The sequence below is a fragment of the Heterodontus francisci genome, chromosome 7 (assembly GCF_036365525.1).
Source record: "Heterodontus francisci isolate sHetFra1 chromosome 7, sHetFra1.hap1, whole genome shotgun sequence".
Classification (NCBI taxonomy): domain Eukaryota; kingdom Metazoa; phylum Chordata; class Chondrichthyes; order Heterodontiformes; family Heterodontidae; genus Heterodontus; species Heterodontus francisci.
Window position 1 is genome coordinate 104,566,406 of NC_090377.1, and position 19,531 is coordinate 104,585,936.

General features: G+C 44.6%; 1 protein-coding gene across 1 annotated transcript in view; it reads right to left on the bottom strand.

Moving 5' to 3' along the window:
* Positions 1–19,531, bottom strand: part of LOC137372404 (parathyroid hormone 2 receptor-like) — a 131,307-nt gene that overhangs the window by 51,486 nt on the left and 60,290 nt on the right. The window contains exons 5-8 of the mRNA XM_068036291.1: positions 16,334–16,444; positions 12,029–12,150; positions 11,678–11,772; positions 3,218–3,404 (exon numbers count right to left, since the gene is read on the bottom strand). Of these exons, the coding sequence (XP_067892392.1) occupies positions 3,218–3,404; positions 11,678–11,772; positions 12,029–12,150; positions 16,334–16,444 (515 nt within the window). The remainder of the gene's footprint in view (positions 1–3,217; positions 3,405–11,677; positions 11,773–12,028; positions 12,151–16,333; positions 16,445–19,531) is intronic.

The following is a 19,531-nucleotide window of genomic DNA, read 5'->3' on the forward strand; positions in this document are numbered from 1 at the left end:
TAAATATTCCTGGATACAAGGCGTTCAGGAAAGATAGGAAAGGAAGAAAAGAGGGAGGAGTGGCGGTATCGATTAAGGAGAGTATTACAGTGCTTGAGAGAGAGGATGTTACGGAGGGGTCAAGGACAGAATCTATTTGGCTCAAGCTAAGGAACAAAAAAAGGGGCAATGGCATTGCTCAGTGTAGTCTATAGCCCATCAACAAGTGGAAAGGATGTAGAGATATAAATTTGCAAGGAAATTACAGAGAGGTCCAAGAATTATAGTGTAGTTGTAATGGGGAACTTTAATTTTCCGAATATAGACTGGGATAGTAGTAGTATAAAGGGTAGAGAGGGGGAAGAGTTTCTAGAGTGTGTTCAGGAAAGTTTTCTACAGCGCTATGTTTCCAGTCCAATGAGAAAGGCGACACTGCTGGACCTGGTTCTTGGGAATGAGGTGGGCCAAGTGGATCAAGTATCAGTAGGGGAATGACAGTGATCATTGTATCATAAGGGTTAGGTTGGCTATGGGTGGACAAAAAACAATCTAGAGTAAGAATAATTAACTGGGGGAAAGCCAACTTCAATGGGATAAGAATGGATCTGGGCTGAATAAATTGGAATCAAAGGTTGGCAAGCAAAACAGTAGCTGAACAATGGGCTACCTTCAATGACGAGACAGTTCAAGCAGGGTAAAGGTATATCCCCTCGAAGGGGAAAGTTAGGGCAAACAAATCCAGATCTCCCTGGATGAAAAAAGAGATAGAGATGAAGATAAAGGAGAAAAAGTGTGCTTATGACAGACGTCAGGTAGACAATACAATGGAGAATGAGGCTGAATATAGAAGGTCCAGAGGGGAAGTGAAAAAGCAAATAAGAGAAGCAAAGAGAAAGTATGAAAAGAGACAGGCAGCTAACATAAAAGGGAATCCCAAAATATTCTATCGGCATATAAATAGTAAAAGGGTGGTTAAAGGTGGAGTAGGGCCAATTAGGGACCAAAAGGGGGATTTACGCATGGAGGCAGGGGGAATGGCTGAAGTATTAAATGAATACTTTGCATCTGTCTTTACTAAGAAAGAAGATGCTACCCAGGCCATGGTGAAAGAGGAGGTAATTAATACACTAGAAGGATTTAAAATTGATAAGGAGGAGATATTAGATAGGCTGTCTATACTTAAAGTTGATAAAACACCAGGACCAGACGAGATGCATCCAAGGATACTGAGGAAAATAAGAGTGGAAATTGCGGAGGCACTGGCCATAAATTTCCCGTCTTCCTTATACTCACTCAGGGGTGGTGCCAGAGGACTGGAAAATTGCAAATGTTACATCCTTGTTCAAAAAAGGATGTAAAGATAAGTCCAGCAACTAAAGGCCAGTCACTTTAACTGCTGTGGTGGGGAAACCTCGAGAAACAATAATCCGGGACAAAATGAATAGTCACGTGGACAAATGAGGGTTCAGTAAGGAAAGTCAGCATGGATTTGTTAAGGGAAATTGTGTTGAACTAACTTTCTGGTGTTTTTTGAAGGGGTAACCAAAAGGGTTGATGAGGGCAATACTGTTGATATGGTGTACATAGACTTCGAAAAGGCACTTGATACAGTGCCAAACAACAGACTTGTGAGCAAAGTTATAGCTCATGGAATAAAAGGGACAGGTAGCAGCATGGATACAAAATTGGCTGAGTGACAGGAAACAGAGAGTAATGGTTCATGGACATATTTCAGACAGGAGGAAAGTTTGTAGTGGAGTTCCCCGGGGATCAGTGTTGGGACCATTGCCCTTCCTGATATATAAATGATTTAGACCTCGGTATAAAGGGCACAATTTCAAAATTTGCTGATGATATGAAACTTGAAAGCATTGTGAATTGTGAGGAGGCTAGTATGGAACTTCAAAAAGACATAGGCAAGCTGGTGGAATGGGCGGACAAGTAGCAGATGAAGTTGATTGTGGAGAAACGTGAAGTGATTCATTTTGGTAGGAAGGTCATGGAGAGACATTATAAAATAAAGAGTACAACTCTAAAGGGGATGCAGGAACAAAGGGACCTGTGTATAAGTCATTGAAGGTGGCAGGACAGGTTGAGAGAGCGATCAATAAAGCGTACTGTATCCTAGGCTTTATTTATAAGGGCATAGAGTACAAGAGCAAGGAAGTAATGTTGAACTTGTAAAAGACACTAGTTCGGCCTTAGCTGGAGTATTGCGTCCAATTCTGGGCACCATATTTAAGGAAAGATGTGAAGGCATTGGAGACAGTGCAGAAAAGATTCATGAGAATGGTTCCAGGGATGAGGAACTACATTTATGAAGATGGATTGGAGAAGTTGGGACTGTTTTCCTTGGAAAAGAGAAGGCTGAGAGGAGATTTGATAGGTATTCAAAATCATGAAGGGTTTGGACAGAGTAGATAGGAAGAAACTGTTTCCACTAGTGAAAGTATCAAGAACCAGAGGGCACAAATTTAACATAATTGGCAAAAGAAGCAATGCTGACATGTGGAAAAAAATTTTCACGCAGCGAGTCATTAGGATCTAGAATGCACTGCCAGAAAGTGCGGTGGAGGCAGGTTCAATCGAGGCATTCAAATGGGAATTAGATAGTTACATGAAAAGGAAGAATGTACAGGGTTATGGGGAGAAGGCAGGGGAATGACATTAAGTAAATTGCTTACTCGGAGAGCCGGTGCAGGCAAGCTGGCCAAATGGCCTCCTTCTGTGCCTTAACAATTCTGTGGTTATGTGATCTCCAGAATTATGCCTCCACATCAAATTTCCTTCCCTTTCACTTCTGTCTGTCACTTCTTAATCCCTTGCACCTTTAGCTTTGTGGCAAAAGCCGCTAATGGATATAAAGGCCTTTTCAGCATTTCACAAGGTTTTCAGGAATTTTGACACCAAAAGTGACAGTTCCCTTTAATTGTCTGCATCCGATTAAATTTCATTTGCATGCAATTTCCACTTTTCATACTCTATATACCTCTCCAAATTTGCATGTGGATCTATGAACAATTATTTACATCAGATCACACAGGAAATTTGAGTGCTAAGAGCCCTTTACCATTTTGTTGGAATTAGTAGCAGTTCTTAACCATGCACACTTGATTTACATCAATAGATGAAAATCAGGCCCTTGTATTATAAAGCATATTGCAAAGCAAGGTTCTCGAAATGACTGGTTGACATTTTAGGTTTAATCATTCATCATAACTGATAGATATGTACTTACGTAATGGGACTTGTCTATTATAGGGGCAACTGTGATGGTTTTCAGATCATCCTCGAAAAGAGAATCATATTCTTGTATTTCGAAATCAGAATGCACAACATTGTCTTTTATGAAAATGCTGATGGCTCTGAGTATAAAGGAGACAAACAAGTGCATGTGGATATAATTCCTAGTGCAATGGAGTCTTCTGTTAGGGGAAAAAAGAATTGAAAGTGAGGCATCTTACAATCACTTCAGCCACTTTTCTATGCCATAATAAACAAACTGTTATAAATGTGCACTATCATAATACTTTGCAAGATTGCTCTTTCAGCAAGATACAGCTATTGATACAAGCTCCAAGAATCACAAGTACTTCACCACTGCGCATCAGTATATTAATAACTTTTTACATATTAATTTTTAACATAAATAAAAACAAGAAATGCGGGAAATACTCAACAGGTCTGGCAGCATCTGTGGAGAGAGAAGCAGAGTTAACGTTTCAGGTCAGTGACCCTTCAAAGGAACTGGCAAATATGAGAAATGTAATAGGTTTTAAGCAAGTAAAGCGGGGGGTGGGGCAAGAGATAATCAAAGAGAAGGTGTTGATAGGACAAGGTCACACAGAATAACTGACCAGAAGGTCATGAAGCAAAGACAAACGGTATGTTAATAGTGTGGTGAAAGACAAAGCGTTAGTGCAGAGAGGGTATTAATTGATAGAAAAATGAACAGCCTGGCCCCAGGCACAAACATGAAAAAAAAACAGTGGGCAGGCACAGTAATCCATTTGTAACAACTTTATAGTTACAAAAACAAATATTACCTAGAAAATCATCAGCCCTTTTTGCAGTATCTGTAGTTAAAACTCTAAAGAAAACCATAGATTATTTCAGAAATATATATTTCTGGATGAATACTTGTGCTCATTTATGTGAGCCAGTTAGCGTGGGAGTACCAGCCAGTCTGGCAATGTCGGTGTTGACCATTCTCGAGCTGGGTAAGCATAGGCCTGTTTATGGTTCGGTTTTCTAGCATCTGCAGTTTTTTCGCTTTTAATTAGCTCTTTACTTGATGGATGCAAAAATCTCCAAAATGTAAATTTCAAAGAAATTGCAATATTAGAGAATATTAATATTTTGACTTCTGTTTATCTGGTTCAAGATATGGATATTTGTCAGCAATAAATGTAAAATTTTTGGCTAAGAATATTTATGTAAGAAAGGGACTTTTTATCATCCACTCTCTGTATATCTGTATAAGAAAAGTGGAATAGTCTCCATACTTTTCTTCTTGTGTTCTTGCTTCATATGCATAATGAGATTCTATTGTAGTATTTACTGGCTACTATTATCTGCTTATTTCTTTTCCTACTCTTTTTGTATTTGCTTCTTCTTCCTGTTTGTGTTTTCAGTCCTGTTTATTTTCTATTTTCTAACTTTTTGTTTCTTTGAATGACTTTCTTATGTTTCTTTTTCTCCACTTGCGTATTCCTTTGTCATCTTATTTCCCTGTAACTTTACTCTCTCTGAGCCCATGGCATTTTGGGATAATGCACAGCTTTTACACTGCAACAAAAATAGCCACAGTGGACTGAATTTGATGTTGCTGCCGCTGTAATTGGCAGCGGCCATAAAAAATGGCGGCCCGCACGCATGGGCTTTACTCCGCAGAGCCGTCGTGATATTAAACTCAGCAGTTTCTTTACATGGCCGGGGCAGACCCCCTGCTCCTCCCCAATGACATGGAGGGTGCGGGCAGTCCATCCCTGGCAACGGCATCAGGCACCATTGTGCATGCGCCAAAGCCATTTTTAAAGGGCTTCCAGCCATTTAATTTAATTTAAAGATTTCAAGAAACATGAGTGTAAAAAATTAACTAAAGTTATCCTGACCCTCTCCCACCGCCCTCCCCATCAAATTTATTGCTTGCCCTCTCCCCCACAAAAACAAACTTACACTGTGCTCCCAACCTTCCCTCCACAAAGTTCATAAACTATGAACTTTACCCCTTCCCATCACCCCCAGACCAATCAAAAATGTTTGAACCTGATACACCACGCACCTCCCCCCCTCCCCCCGCCACCTGAAAACTTACCTGCTCACCCCTCCCCACCAGTGTCCCACATCGGATCTCCGAATGGAGATCTGAAGACATGGGAATGCCGGCCGCCACCACCAATATGGCACTGGGACCGACATCGGGAGCAGGTAAGTATCAGGTAAATACATTTACACATTTAAATTTTGATACTGCCGCCGAGCGGCGGGGGTCACCATGAGGCCTAGCCACCACTGGCAATATGGGGCCAGGCCTTCCCGGCGTCAAGGTCCATGGTGGGCCTCGCCCGGAGGCATTTTCTGACTCCCCTGCCACGACCCCCAAAGTCAGGGGTTTTGTAAAATTCGCCCCTGTGTTTCCTGTAGGAATATGTAAGATTTTCTCTCGGATTGCATGAACCAAGACCCCTCGAAAATAGTGTGCCACATACCCATCCTTACCCAGCCCAAACAGCTTTCCATACCCCAGAGTTCAACTTTAAGATGCTTGTCTTTATTTTTAAATACTTACACAATTTTGCCCCTCTTCTGTAGTAATATGCTCCAAAGTGCACCCTCTGATGCTCCAACTCCAGAATACTGCATGTTTCCCACCTCCTACTCTCTAGCATTGTCTGATATTTTAACTTTGATCTTTTATACTTTATTCCAAGACCAGTTCACCTTCCTATCTTTGATTCCTGCCTTCACAAGTCTCCTAAAATCTTCCCTTCAACAGCGCCTTTCCACCCTCTGTCACTTCTGGTGGGTGTCCATTTTTTTCCATATAAAATGTTTGGAGCGAAAAGTGCAAGACATTACATATCATAGTATTTGCAGAAACAGGCCATTCAGCTCAACAGGTTTATGCTGGCATTATTGTTCCACACGAGTCTTTTCTAGCCTTGTTTCATCTAACCATATCAACATATCCTTCTATTTTCTCCCTCACATACTCATCTAACTTCCCCTTAATTACATCGAAGCTAATCGCTTCCAGCACTCCAGGTGCTGATGAGTTCCATACTCTAACCATCCTCTGAGTAAAGAAGTTTCTCCTGAGCTCCTTTTTGGATTTATTAGTGATTACCTTATATTTACGGCTCCTAGTTTTGGACTCCCCCAAATGGAAACATCGGGCTGGGTTTTAAGCAGTCCTCGATGTCGAGATCCATGACCGGGGGGGGCGGTAGTCTGAAGATGGCTCCGGATGAGGCCTGCCACGGACCTCGATGCCTGCAGGGCCGGGCCCGATCCTCCCTGTGGCGGTGAAGCTCCATGGTGGCCTCCCGCCACTAGGCGACGGGACCACAATCAGCATATTCAAATTAATAAAATTAATACATTTACATGTACTTACCTTTAATCTTGAGGGCCTGCGGCGATCTTCAGATCCCTGTCCGGGGAAACGAGGAGCGCCACTGGTGGGGAGGGGGGAAGAGGTAAGTTTATCAGTGCAGGTGGGGGGAGGGAAACGGGGTCAAATAAACGTTATGGGTGTAGGGGATGGTGGGAAAAGTTGCACCTTAAACTTTGTGCAGTTTGTGGGAGGTCGGGGGAAGGTCACATTTAAAAGGTAAGTGTTTTGGCAGGGGGCGAGGGGGGAAAGGGCAAAAGAAATGTATTTATTTAATTCTGGTGTATAGTTCTTTAAATATTTAAAAATCCCAGCAGGGCTGACTGCCCTTTAAAAATGGTTTCTGTGACTGCGCACAGGCAGCTGATGCCATTGCTGGGGATGGACAGCCCGCCCGCTCCACGTGATTGGGAGAGCTTGGGTCGCCTCAGCTATTTAAATGAGCCGCCGCAATTTCAAGTGCGGCGGCTCTTTGGCGTGCAGCCTGCACAGACGGGCAGCCATTTTTGAGCTCGCTGCCAATAATCCAGCCCAATTTATCGACAACAAACCCCTACATAATTATAAAATCCTCTATTAGGCAACTTCTCAGCCTTCCCTTTACTAGAGAAAAAAGGCCCAGACTGCTCAGTGTTTCCTGATAGATCTAATCTCTCAGTTCTAGTTTCATCCTTGTACAAATGACATAAAGGAATATGGGGATAGTGTGGGAAAAAGGCATTGAAGTGGATGATCAGCCATCATCATATTGAATGGCAGAGCAGGCTCAATGGACTGAATGGCCTACTCATGCTCCAATGTTCATAAATGGTGGTGGTGGTAAATCTCAGTAGCTCCCATAAACTCTAGAAAACTGCTAATGGCTCAATGTACTCAGAAATCTCTTGCCCTTAAACATTTTGGCCTGACAACTTGGTTCCCTTTCACTAAAAACAGAACTAAAATGACATGACCCTAGTAATGCTAATTCAACACACTTGGAAGGTCAGGTTCACGATCATGGGACTTTTAGTAATGAAGCGTCTTATGTAACAGAATGCTTAGTGAATTATCTGTCCTGACCAAAAATAATTATATGCTAAGAGTGAGTTATCTCTCCTGACCAAGAATAATTATATGCTGTTGTTTCTGGGATGTGCAACATTTTGTTCAGCATTATACAGAAGGAGCCATCAGCCCAGAATTTCCTTCCACTTCCAACTGCACCATTGTCGGGAAACCCAATTTAGCTTATAAGCAGGTTTTCTGCTGCACATCCCCCAAAGTTACTGTGATGCAATAGTGGAAAGTCTGAATAAATTCAGAATGTATAGACATGTAAAAATGTCATTTAAGTATAACAAGAACTACCAGATAGGCTATTTTAAAAACTCATTAGAAGTTTCCTGGTAATTCCAATAGCTCAGTAAATGTATCCAGTCAATAAGGCCCAAGAACAGGTCACCAATTCAATCCCTGGTCAAATTGCTGCCCTTCTACAATTGGCCTCAGCATGCCTGGGCTGGGGGAAGGGAATTCCACCAGTGTTCCTAGACCTGATCGCTATCCAGTGCCTCTTTCTAGAAGAGCATGTGTGCAGACATCAGATGAGAACAGGCTCGAGTGTGGCTGTGTGAGTTTAGTAACCTGTGAACACTCACTATCGAGACTCAAATGAATAATGGCCACTTGGAATCATACCCCAGCACGGAGTCAACACTTTCAGAGCGGGAGAAATTTTTTTAAAACTTAAAACTTCGGTATTGTTCCTATTCAATTACTTACATTATCAATACCAGGAGCTTATTACCATGGCACAATATAGATTCAAAAAATCTTTCATTCTAATTGTGTAAAAAGCTCTAATAATTTTACCAAGTGGCTGAACTGTGCTGAAATGCATTTGCTTGAAAGAAAAATTGTAATTTATTTCCAAAGACATCATTGCCATCCTACAATAATATTTATTCTCAACAATGACCTAGCCAAACATTCCGTGAAAAATAGTCACATCACACTTTCAAAATATTGTGTGATTCTGCTTTTGAAACCATAAACCCATTGTGTTATACATACCTGTTACAGCTCCCACATTTAATACACTTTTATCATTTTATTTTATAGTTTGTCCCTTGTCGGATGAATTCATTTTATTTAAGCCTTTATGTTGGTGATTAGAGTTTACCATCAGCACCACTGAGTAAGGTTACCCCCTACTGTTCACTTTGTAGCTAACATTGCTACAATCTGAAAAACTGTGCTACAACCCAGCAACAACAACAACTGTATTTATATAGTGCTTTTAATGCAATAAAATGTCCCAGGGCACTTTGCAGGAGTGCTATCAAACAAAATTTGACATTGAGCAGTATAGAGAAGATATTAGAACAGATAACCAAAAGCTTGGTTAAAGAGGTAGGTCTCAAGGACGCCTTAAAAGGAGGAAGGAGAGGTAGAGAGGCGGAGAGGTTTCGGAAGGGAATTCCAGAGCTTTGGGCCTTTGCAGCTCAAGCTATGGCCACCAATGTTGGAGGGATATTCAAGAGACCAGAAATGGCAGAGTGCAGACATTGTGGAGAGCTGTAGAGCTATAGGATATTACAGATAAAGGGAGGGGCAAGGCAATGATGGGATTTGAAAACAAGGATGAGAATTTTAAAACTGAGGCATTTCTTAATTGTGGGCCAATGTAGGTCAGTGAGCGCAAGGGTGATTTAAAGCAAAAATACCGTGGATGCTGGAAATCTGAAATAAAAACAGAAAGTGCTAGAAATACTCAGCAGGTCTGGCAGCATCTGTGGAGAGAGAAGCCAAGTTAACGTTTCAGGTCTGTGACCTGCTGAGTATTTCCAGCACTTTGTTTTTATTAGCACAGGGGTGGTTGTTGAATGGTGCAAATTAAAATATGGGCAGCAGAGTTACAATACAAACCCAAAGCTACAGTGTACCCTGCAAACAGAAAGCACAAAGCACAATGCTTGGTCCCTGCAATAAGAATAGTAGCAGATATGAGGAAAACATATTCTGAGGAACTAGTATGAGAATTTACCTCTTAGTTACTCTTGAGGACTCAAGGTAATGAATTGCACTTAGCAAGTGCCAATTAGGTTGAGACTCAATGGAATTCGCTTTAATTGTGACTTTTAGAAGCCATTAGTGTGAGCAACCCTTTCTTGTTAAATATGTAACATGTTTCTATTATATGGGAAAGGTTGGAATGAATATGTGAACTCTTTACAACCCAGTGGTTTCAGGCATTATAATTCCTTGTCAAAGCAGAAACATAAAAATTTGTTACATAAATGGCAACAGATTTTTAGTCTGGTTTGGTCTTGAAAACTCCTGGATCTGCCTAGCACCATACTCCTTATTCCTGGACAACTCTTTCTTTTTATTTAACATGACTTTACAAGTTGTGACAGGAAACTTCACAAGTGTGTCTCAACTTCTGTATAACATTAATAAACTTTCACAAAAATGATCATATCCTATAATATACTGAATGATGTGGGCTATGGAACTGTTTAGATTCAGCGCTTTGTTCAACTATATTCCCTGTTGTACCTCATGTTATTGGTGTGTTAATGCACAGTGGGATTTTCCAGTCGGCTTCCAATTTTCCGACGTGACGGGGAGGGTGGGGGTGGTGGGGGGGAGTAGTTTAACTGCCTGGAGGCAGGAATCCAGTGGCAGTCCAGGATTCCAGCGCTCCAGGCAGGTCTACAGGCCCTCCCTGCCTGCCTGGGTGTGGGTGCAGCCAAAAGCTACTCTGTAGAAGGCATCCTCCCACCCTCCTCCCCCAACAGTGGTGGCCTGGCTGCTTTTTGTAATTTTTAATTAAATTCTTAGCAAAGTTGCTGAGAGAGCACCTTCATGTTGAAGCACCTTCTTAGTTACTTACCTTTTACTGCAGCTGGGTGCTTCTCTGAAGCTCCATGGCGGGGGGTGGGGGGTGCCAGGAGATGAGTCCGGTAGTGGCCCGCCACGGAGGCCAGCGCCGGGAGAACCCGGCCCGATCCTCCTGGCAGTGGCAAGGCTCCGTGGCAGTACCCCACAGTACCAACGGAACCTGCATCTACATATTCAAATCAATAAAATGAATACATTAGCATAAACTTACCTTTAATCTTCTGGACCCGCTGCGATCCACAGTCCGGCGGCTGGTACTCCTGCGCCTTCAATTCCCCGTCCGGGGAAAGCCGACATGAAACTGGTCGGGACGGGGGATGAGTTAAGATTTTCAGTGAGGTGGGGCGAAAGGGGTCAAATAAACATTATGAGTTTGGGGGATGGTGGGAAGGGGTGAACTCTAAACTTTGTGTAATCTGGGGTCCCGGGGGTGGGGGGGGGAAGGTCAGATTTAAAAGGTAAGTGTTATGAGTGGGGGAAAGAGCAACTGGTTAATGTAATTGTTATTGGGGGCGGGAGGGTGTGGGAAAGGGCAGTTAGAAATTTATTTGATAATACTGCTTTAAAAATTCAAATTGACCGGCAGGGCTGGCTGCCCTTTAAAAATGGCACCAGCGCCTGCACACAGGCAGCTGATGCCATTGCCAGCGATGGACAGACGCCCCCTCCATGTGATCGGGGTGGGGAGGTGGTGGGCCGCCCTGGTTATTTAAATGAGCCGCCGTGTGGGTGACTGCAGTGGCTCTTTGGAGTGCCATTTTTTGAGCTCGCTGCCAAAATCGCCAGCGGGCTCTTAAAATCCAGCCCATAGACTACATGTTTCAATTTAGTGCTGCCGATTCTCAGCTTCACACAATGGAAGCACATAACTGGAATTTAAATACTCTCGCCATCACTTTATCTCTGGCCAATCTTACTACTGGCTCAACAGCCTGATGGTTGGGTTGAGCAAGATTTTTGGCTGGAATTTCGCAGGAGGCACCAGAAGCAGTCAACCAAGTCCTGCTTGTTCTCAGGAGCTCTCCTGCTTCATGCTTCAGGCACACCTGCATGATATTTCATCCATTCATTTCGGCCTCTGTCACACAATGCTCTGTGCTAGCAATGCTAAGTTGTAAAAAGTACCCTGCTACGTTCCTTATCATATTTAAAATTGCAATGGATAAAAAAATTACACCAATCATTTCCACTTACTTGAAAAACCCTATGATCATTATCGCTATGATCAGTGAGCAGAATGACACAGAATATCCCACAGTATACATGACATGCAATCGTTCAAAGAATTCCTGTTAAATAAGAATGCATCATATAAAAATCAAAAAGCAGTTAATGTTCAGTAAAAATACACTTCTGAGTTTTATCTTTGCTAATCATATAATTTTTGAAGTAAACTGAAAATAGCATTACCAAATAATTTCAGATGAAATCAGGCTCCACTGCTAATTTCCCCCATTCTCCCCCAAACAAACCCCTATCCCAATAGATTGTAACACAAATATTAAGGCCTGTAAAACCTCAGCAAAGAGAGATTTCAAATTTTACTTGTCTATTGCTGTTGTCGGGCTGCAGGAACGTGAAACACTCTGTGTAATTTGTCCATGTTCGGTTTATATTTTCAACAAACTCCCATTTCCCATCATCACCACATTGGCGATAGGCAAACCCTGCAAACAAATGAAAAAAAAACACCTGTTTATATTTTAAGACCTGTGGTCTTTTCGGATTGATTAGCCCTCTGCATTTGATAAATATGGGGCGGAATTTAGTGAGGCCATTTGGAGCAGGAACAGAGGCATGGGTGGTCGGACAATAGCGATGGACATGCCTGCCCTGAAATCCAACATCATGACATTGGTTCTGGATTCAGTCAGCGGCTGGAAAGCATCAAGGCGACATTGCCACCCTGACGAGATAGTATTGACATTTGAATTCTTGAACTGGTCGTTGTAATACATTAGCATGCAATTGATCACAATTCAGTGGGGTCTTGGAAAGAAGTGAAGAGCAGGCATGCCTCGTGTGCCTTTGGATCCCCGGCCGTTGAAAGGTGGCGGCACTGAGGCAAGGTCTCAGCGCTGCAACAGGAAGGCAGCCATGATGAGCACTGGATATGGGAAGAAGGGGAGCGGAGGCCATTGTTGACCTGCAGTGCTGTGAACTCTGCTTGGTTGGGCATGGTCTTAGGTGGCAGTACTGGGCAGATTTGATCTCAGGTGAGAGGGTCGGGTGACCATACCACTGGATGAGAGGGTCAGGTGGCCATGCTACTGGGTGCTGGGCTGGCTTTTTTTTTTCATGGGATGTGGGCGGCACTGGCAAGGCTAGCATTTGTTGCCCATCCCTAATTGCTCCAGACACAGAGCAATGTGGTTGACTCTTAACTGCTGTCCGAAATAGCATAACAAGCCTCTCAGTTCGAGTCAACCACATTGCTCTGTGTCTGGAGCCACATATAGGCCAGGCCAGGTAAGGATGGCAGATTTGCTTCCCTAAAGGACATCAGCGAACCAGATGGGTTTTTATGACAATCGATGATAGTTTCATGGCACCATTACTGATACTAACTTTCAATTTCAAATTCAAAAAGGGTGGGCACTGAGAGCCATTATCGCGTAAGCCAAGAGGAGTAGCAAAGGCAAAGATGCCAAGGCAAGTTCTTCTCTGCAAGGACAGCGCTCTGTAAGCCTGCTGATCAGCTGACACAGGCCTCATACATCCTGTCTTTGTGGACTCCCGTGGCGTGATGCAACGCCTCCAACGGAGAGAAGGCCAGGAGGTAGTTGCAGCTGCCCGTGAAGTTCCATGACTTGAGCAACAACAGCCAGACATGCCAAGAAGGGCCCACTTGCACCAGAGATTGAACTCAGCTACCATCAAATGTCCAAGCGGCATTGTTAGCAAAGACTGCGGCTCTCCAGGGAAGCCTTCACCACATTATGCACCCTACTGCAGGATGAGTTGCAACCTATGGGATTCAGTGGTCACCCTGTGTCCGTGGCCCTAAAATTCACCATGGCACTTAACTTTTATCCATCTGGCTCTTTTCAAGGATCCACCAGGAACATGCTTGGGGTCTCACTGATAGCAGCCCACCACTGCATCAAGGAGGTGGCCAATGGCCTGTTAAATAGGGTTGGCGACTATGTGTGATACCGGACCAACCATGACAGTCAGGCAGAGAGGAGCATCGGCTTCAGGGCCATTGCCAGGCACATTGAGCAACAGGCAAGGGAGGCAAGAGAAAATCTCATACTTACCCACTTCCAGCTACCAGAATGGCCTCTCAAAGTGAACTGAGTGAAGACTCATCTCAATGCATTCAGTCTGTCGCCTCTTTTCTATTTGGGTTCCGTGCAACCGCCCAGTTTAACCACGTGCTCTGGCACATCTGAGACGCTTATCAAAGGAGGGCTGTGCCTACGCTGGCACCCAATGAGGCAGCAAGGGTGAAGGTAGCATCTCACAATTGAGGCATGAAAGAATAAGCATTTTTCAACTATGAATGTAAACTGCAAAAATGATAGAACTTTATTACACAATACAAATGGCAAATGGCAAACTCCCGTGAAACCCCAACTGTGTCTAGGTGATTTTCTTGATATGTTTATGAGTGTTTCTATGAGGTGTGACCCCTGCAATAGCAGTCAGGGTGGAGGCAGGCTGCTGATCATGCTGCCCTCACCCTGGGATGACTTTGCCGGCTGCCTGAGGGCTGGAGGGCCCCAGCTGCCTGAGAGTTTCCTGCACTGGTGCGGGATTCTCCTCAGGCGTGGTGGCTACTGGAGCTGGGGTCATTGGCGGAGGAGACTGAGGAGCCGCTGTCTGCATCAGAGCCCCGCAGCTGTGCAGGTCAGTCTCTCCTCCTCCCTTTCAAGGCTCACATGAACCTCCCTGCTGACCAGAGAAGGGTGAGGATTTGGAGAAGATTCCAGGCGCCTCATCTTCCTCTCACCTAGCCCACTGCTGCATCGAGCTCATGGCCAAGGCAATGGTGTGCAGGTCTGTGAGATCTGGCTCCCCACGAGGGTTGCCAACCTCCCGATGGAGGAAGCTATGGCCCACTTGCCTGAGACATGGCAGCACTCATGGCATGAATGGACTTCCTCCATCGTTTGCTCATGACTGAGCATGGCCTCTGGCAGCTCCGCCAGATGTTGCCTTACCTCTTTCTGCAACTCCAGCATGCCCTGCTTTATTGATACCAGAGGCTCGTCATCAGTCTGGGGCTCAGCATGGGCCTGGACACCTACAATCTTCTGACTGTATTGGCCTCAGCTTACTCAGCCTCAGCCAGCTGGATGGGTGCTCTCACCAGCTAGTGACCCTGATTCTACAGCCAAGTGTAAACCCACCAAAGTGAAAATATCTGCACTGGTGGAAGGTGCAGGAGAGTCGTGCGATGGTTTATACTATGACTGCTGATCCTCTTCAGAAGTTAATAAGTCCCCCTTCAACTGGAGCCTCCTACCAACGATGACCTGAATGAAAGAACACAAACATCTGTGGGTTAGGCTGTGCAGATCGCGCAATGCCAACCATGCACTCTGTGGATCTCCAGAAGTCTGTTGGATGTTGAATGAAGACAATCCTCACTCCCATGTACGGAGACTCCAGTCTCACCATCTGCTATTGAGCCCTGGGGCTCCGCTAGTTCTAGTGTCTCCTCCAGAGCTGTGGAAAGAGGTATGATATCAGCTATTCCTCCACCAGTCCAGAAGGTCTCCCTGGTATTATGGATCCATTTGTCCTGCAAGTGGAAAAAGGGACATAGTAAAACTTTGCAGGAACAGCAAGAGAACAATTCTGCTAGAGACAGCCTCTCATTCCCTTTTGGGGCTTCCTACATGGCAGCTCCCCATGTCTGCTCTCAGGGGACATCATTGGGCTGAGCTGTAAAAGGAGGTGGCCTGTTGCCGAAATGCATCCATGCTTCTGTCAGGATGTGGTGATGCCTACCCCTTTGCTATCGCCCTTGTGGTCACTCCATCCCCAAGTCGCGCTGACACCCAAGTAGCCACATGCAAGCCCTAAAGACAAGAGAGGTATGGAGCACTCACCTTGGCAGAATGAAGGAAATCTTTAACTTTGTTCCTGCACTGGACCCAGTTGCGTTGGGTGACCCCATGGCTGCTGACCTCCTCTGCAATCTGCATTCAGAATGGCTTGGTCAGGCAGGAGGACCTCTTCTTGCCTTCCCTTGGAAAGAGGACCTCTCACCATTCCTTTGCAGCCTACAGGAGAATCTCCAGCGAAGCATCACTGAATTGTGGGGCCACCAGTGTCTTCCGCCTGTCATGGAACCTCGGCTTCCAGAGAGCTCCTGGCCTGTGGAGGCCTTGGTCAGCAGTCCAGCAGCAACAGGATGCTAGTGGTGGTGTGGGTGGGGGTGGGGGAGGGGGGCTATCAGTAGCACAGGGGCTCCAGGCAGTGGGGGGGCGGGGGGGGGGGGAAGGGATCAGCAGCACAGCAGCAGAGGGAATACAGGCAGTGAGGCCAGCAGCACAGCAGCAGCAAAGGCAAAGCAGCAGCAAAGTCATTCAGTGAAGCAGCAGTTTAAGCTGGGCTGGCAGTGCTTTCAATATGGCGCCAGCATCTGCATTCATTTCCGCTGGCAACGCCATCGGCGTATCAACACCATCCCCGTCCTCTAATGGGATGGGCCCCACACCTTCTGCATTCAAATGGGCCAGCCACCGCATGGTCGCGGTCAGCCGGCCTCGCACATGACAAGTGGCAATAACGCCCACTTCTGGGTGCGCCAATGAGACCTGCGACAAACTCATTAAATTCAGCCCATGGAGTTGGCAATAATGAACAAACAAAGAAAGGGTGTTTCAAACACAGTACCATTATGATTAAAGTCGTAAATGTAACTGGGGCATGGAACAGCAGTGAGCTCTCCTGGGAATGCACTTGGCCAGCATGTTAAACCATCCCACTCCGGAGAACAGGATCCATCTGAAAAAGGACAGGATATAATAAATACAAAAAGCAATGCTTGAGTCCAAGGAGCATTGATTGCACCAAAAAATTCTTAAAACTCTCTCATTATGTTCAGAATAACACAATCTGATCAAATATAGAATTGGTTAAACAACATGGATACGAAATTGGCTGAGTGACTGGAAACAAAGAGTAGTGGTTAATGGACGTTTTTCGGGCTGGAGGAAGGTTTGTAGTGGAGTTCCCCAGGGATCAGTGTTGGGACCCTTGCTTTTCCTGATATATATTAATGGCCTAGACCTTGGTGTACAGGGCACAATTTCAAAGTTTGCAGAAGACATGAAACTTGGAAGCATTGTGAACTGTGAGGCGGATAGTGTAGAACTTCAAAAGGACATAGACAAGTTGGTGGAATGGGCAGACAGGTGGCAGATGAAATTCAATGCAGAGAAATGTGAAGTGATTCATTTTGGTAGGAAGACCATAGAGAGACAATATAGAATAAAGGGTACAATTCTAAAGGGAGTGCAGGAGCAGAGGGACCTAGGTGTAAATGTGAATAAATTATTGAAGGTGGCAGGACAGGTTGAGAGCGCGGTTAATAAAGCATACAGTATCCTGGACTTTATTAATCGGGGCATAGAGTACAAGAGCAAGGAAGTTATGTTGAACTTGTATAAGACACTAGTTTGGCCTCAGTTGGAGTATTGCATGCAGTTCTGGGCACCGCACCTTAGGAAAGATGTGAGGACATTGGAGAGAGTGCAGAAAAGATTCACGAGAATGGTTCCAGGGATGAGGAACTTCAGTTATGAAGATAGATTGGAGAAGTTAGGACTGTTTTCCCTGGAGAAGAGAAGGCTGAGAGGTGATTTGATAGAGGTATTCAAAATCATGAGGGATCTGGAGAGAATAGATAGAGAGAAAATATTCCCACTCGTGAAAGAATCTAGAAGGAGAGGGCACAGATTTAAAGTATTTGGTAAGAGAAGAAAAAGTGACATGAGGAAAAACTTTTTCATGCAGCGAGTTAAGGTCTGGAATGCGTTGTCTGAGAGTGTGGTGAAGGCAGGTTCAATTGATGCATTCAAAAGGGAATTAGACAGTTATATGAAAAGGAAGAATGTGCAGGGTTATGGGGAGAAGGCAGGGGAATGGAACTGAGGGAATTTCTCTTTCAGAGAGCCAGTGCGGACACGAGGGCTGAATGGCCTCCTTCTGCACTGTAACGATTCTGTGATTCTGTGATTTGAGCACATATTATTACTATACATAATGAATCAGCTGTGGCCCCATAGTAGAACGCTTGCCTCTGAGTCAGGAAAGTTGTGGGTTCAAAAACCTGACCCTAAAATCTTGGCCAGCAATCCAGTATAATGCTGAGTGAGAGCTTCACTGTCATAGGGCTGCCTTTCAAATGAAGCATTAAACTCAGGCCCCAACTACCTTCTCAAGTGAAATATCCCACAACACTTTTTTAAAGAACAGGGGAGTACTCGTCAGTGTCCAAGCCAATAATTACATCTCAAACAACGTCACTAAAACAGATTATTTGGTCATTACCTCATTGCTGTTTGTTGGTCCTTGCTGTGTGGAAATTTCCTACAGTACAATAGTGTCTGTACTTTAAAAAATGCACTTAATTGGCTCTAAAGTAATTTGTCCTGAGGTCATGAAAGATGCTATATAAATGTAAGTCTTACATTTTAATATATTCTTTCAATAACTGCAGTAATAAGTTACAGTTTGGGCTGTGCCAGGTACTTTGCAGCTGATTTTAACTCCCTCAGTCGAGCAGAAATGCAGATTTAAAATCGAGGTGGTTAACTTACTGGCTGGATCCTAGACCTTTGTCAGGTAAAGGTATTAAGAATTATAGAACAAAACCAGGTAAATACAGCTAAGACACAAATCAGCCATGAATTAATTGGATAGTGGAACAGGTTTGATGGGCTGAATGGCCTATTCCTGTACCTATGTTCTTTGCCATTTTAATTGGGTGGCCCACGTGTTTGTCTAAATCAGATGGGAGCCTTATTACACTATGCAAATTGGCATCTTATAACATACACAGTACTCTGATGCAATTTAGAGGGCCCACTAAGCAGAGTGTGCAGATGTTCCATTCAGTAAAACCTGCTGGCCAAGAGGAAATGGGTCCTCAGGACTACTCAAGAATAATTTGAGCCACAGAAGCTCCAAACAAGCCTCCCCCCCCCCAAACCCCACTACGCTCACACCTTTCCCCAGGCCGGGTTGGCCTCCAGGCAACATGAAATCGTGTCAGCCCTTAGCCAGCAAGCTGCAGTGGGGCATCTGTCCAGGGTCATGCACTCATTGGCAGCATGTTCAGGGGACTGATCCTTGAAGTATGGAGGGATCAGGTAGCCGACCCTTGTGCTTTCACCACCTTTTCTCTTCCCAATCAATTTCAGCTTTGAAATTTTCAATTGACCCCAAGCCTTAACAGCTTTTTGGGGAGAGAAGCCCAGATTTCATGACCCTTTGTGTGAAGAAGTGCTCCTGGTATCATACCTGCAAGGCCTAATGTAAAGTTATGCCTCCTTGTACTGGATTTACCCACCAAAGGTAATAGTTTTTCTACCTCTGCTCTACAGTCCCAAAGGCTTCTATACCTTGCTTCCGTAATACAGAAGTAACAGTCTCACATATCATCAGCTGCCAATAATTTCACATACTTCAACTGAAACTATTTCTTAGCACCAAAGAACTCAATGTATCAGCTGCCTTACCAACTCTAGATCTGTCAACTCTTTCCAGGTGCTCTGATCATATGATATCTGATCACATGACATCCCATCACCTAACAGCTGCCACAGTTTGCAAAGGATGAGCTGAATTTAATGGGCCCCCTAGAGGCAGGTTCGGAGGTCGGGGGTACTATAGAATTACAGCGGGAGGTGGGGACAGAGGGGCCCTCACCTTCCCGTCTCGTACCATGGGTCCGGGTCCCCAGCACTGGGCCTGAGTCCAAGGCCTCTTGTAGTACCGGCTGTGGCCACCGCTGGCTGTGGCACTTCCGATACTGCTGAGCTGCTGACCTTCTGATTGGCTGGTAGCACTTGGAGGCGGGATCCCAGT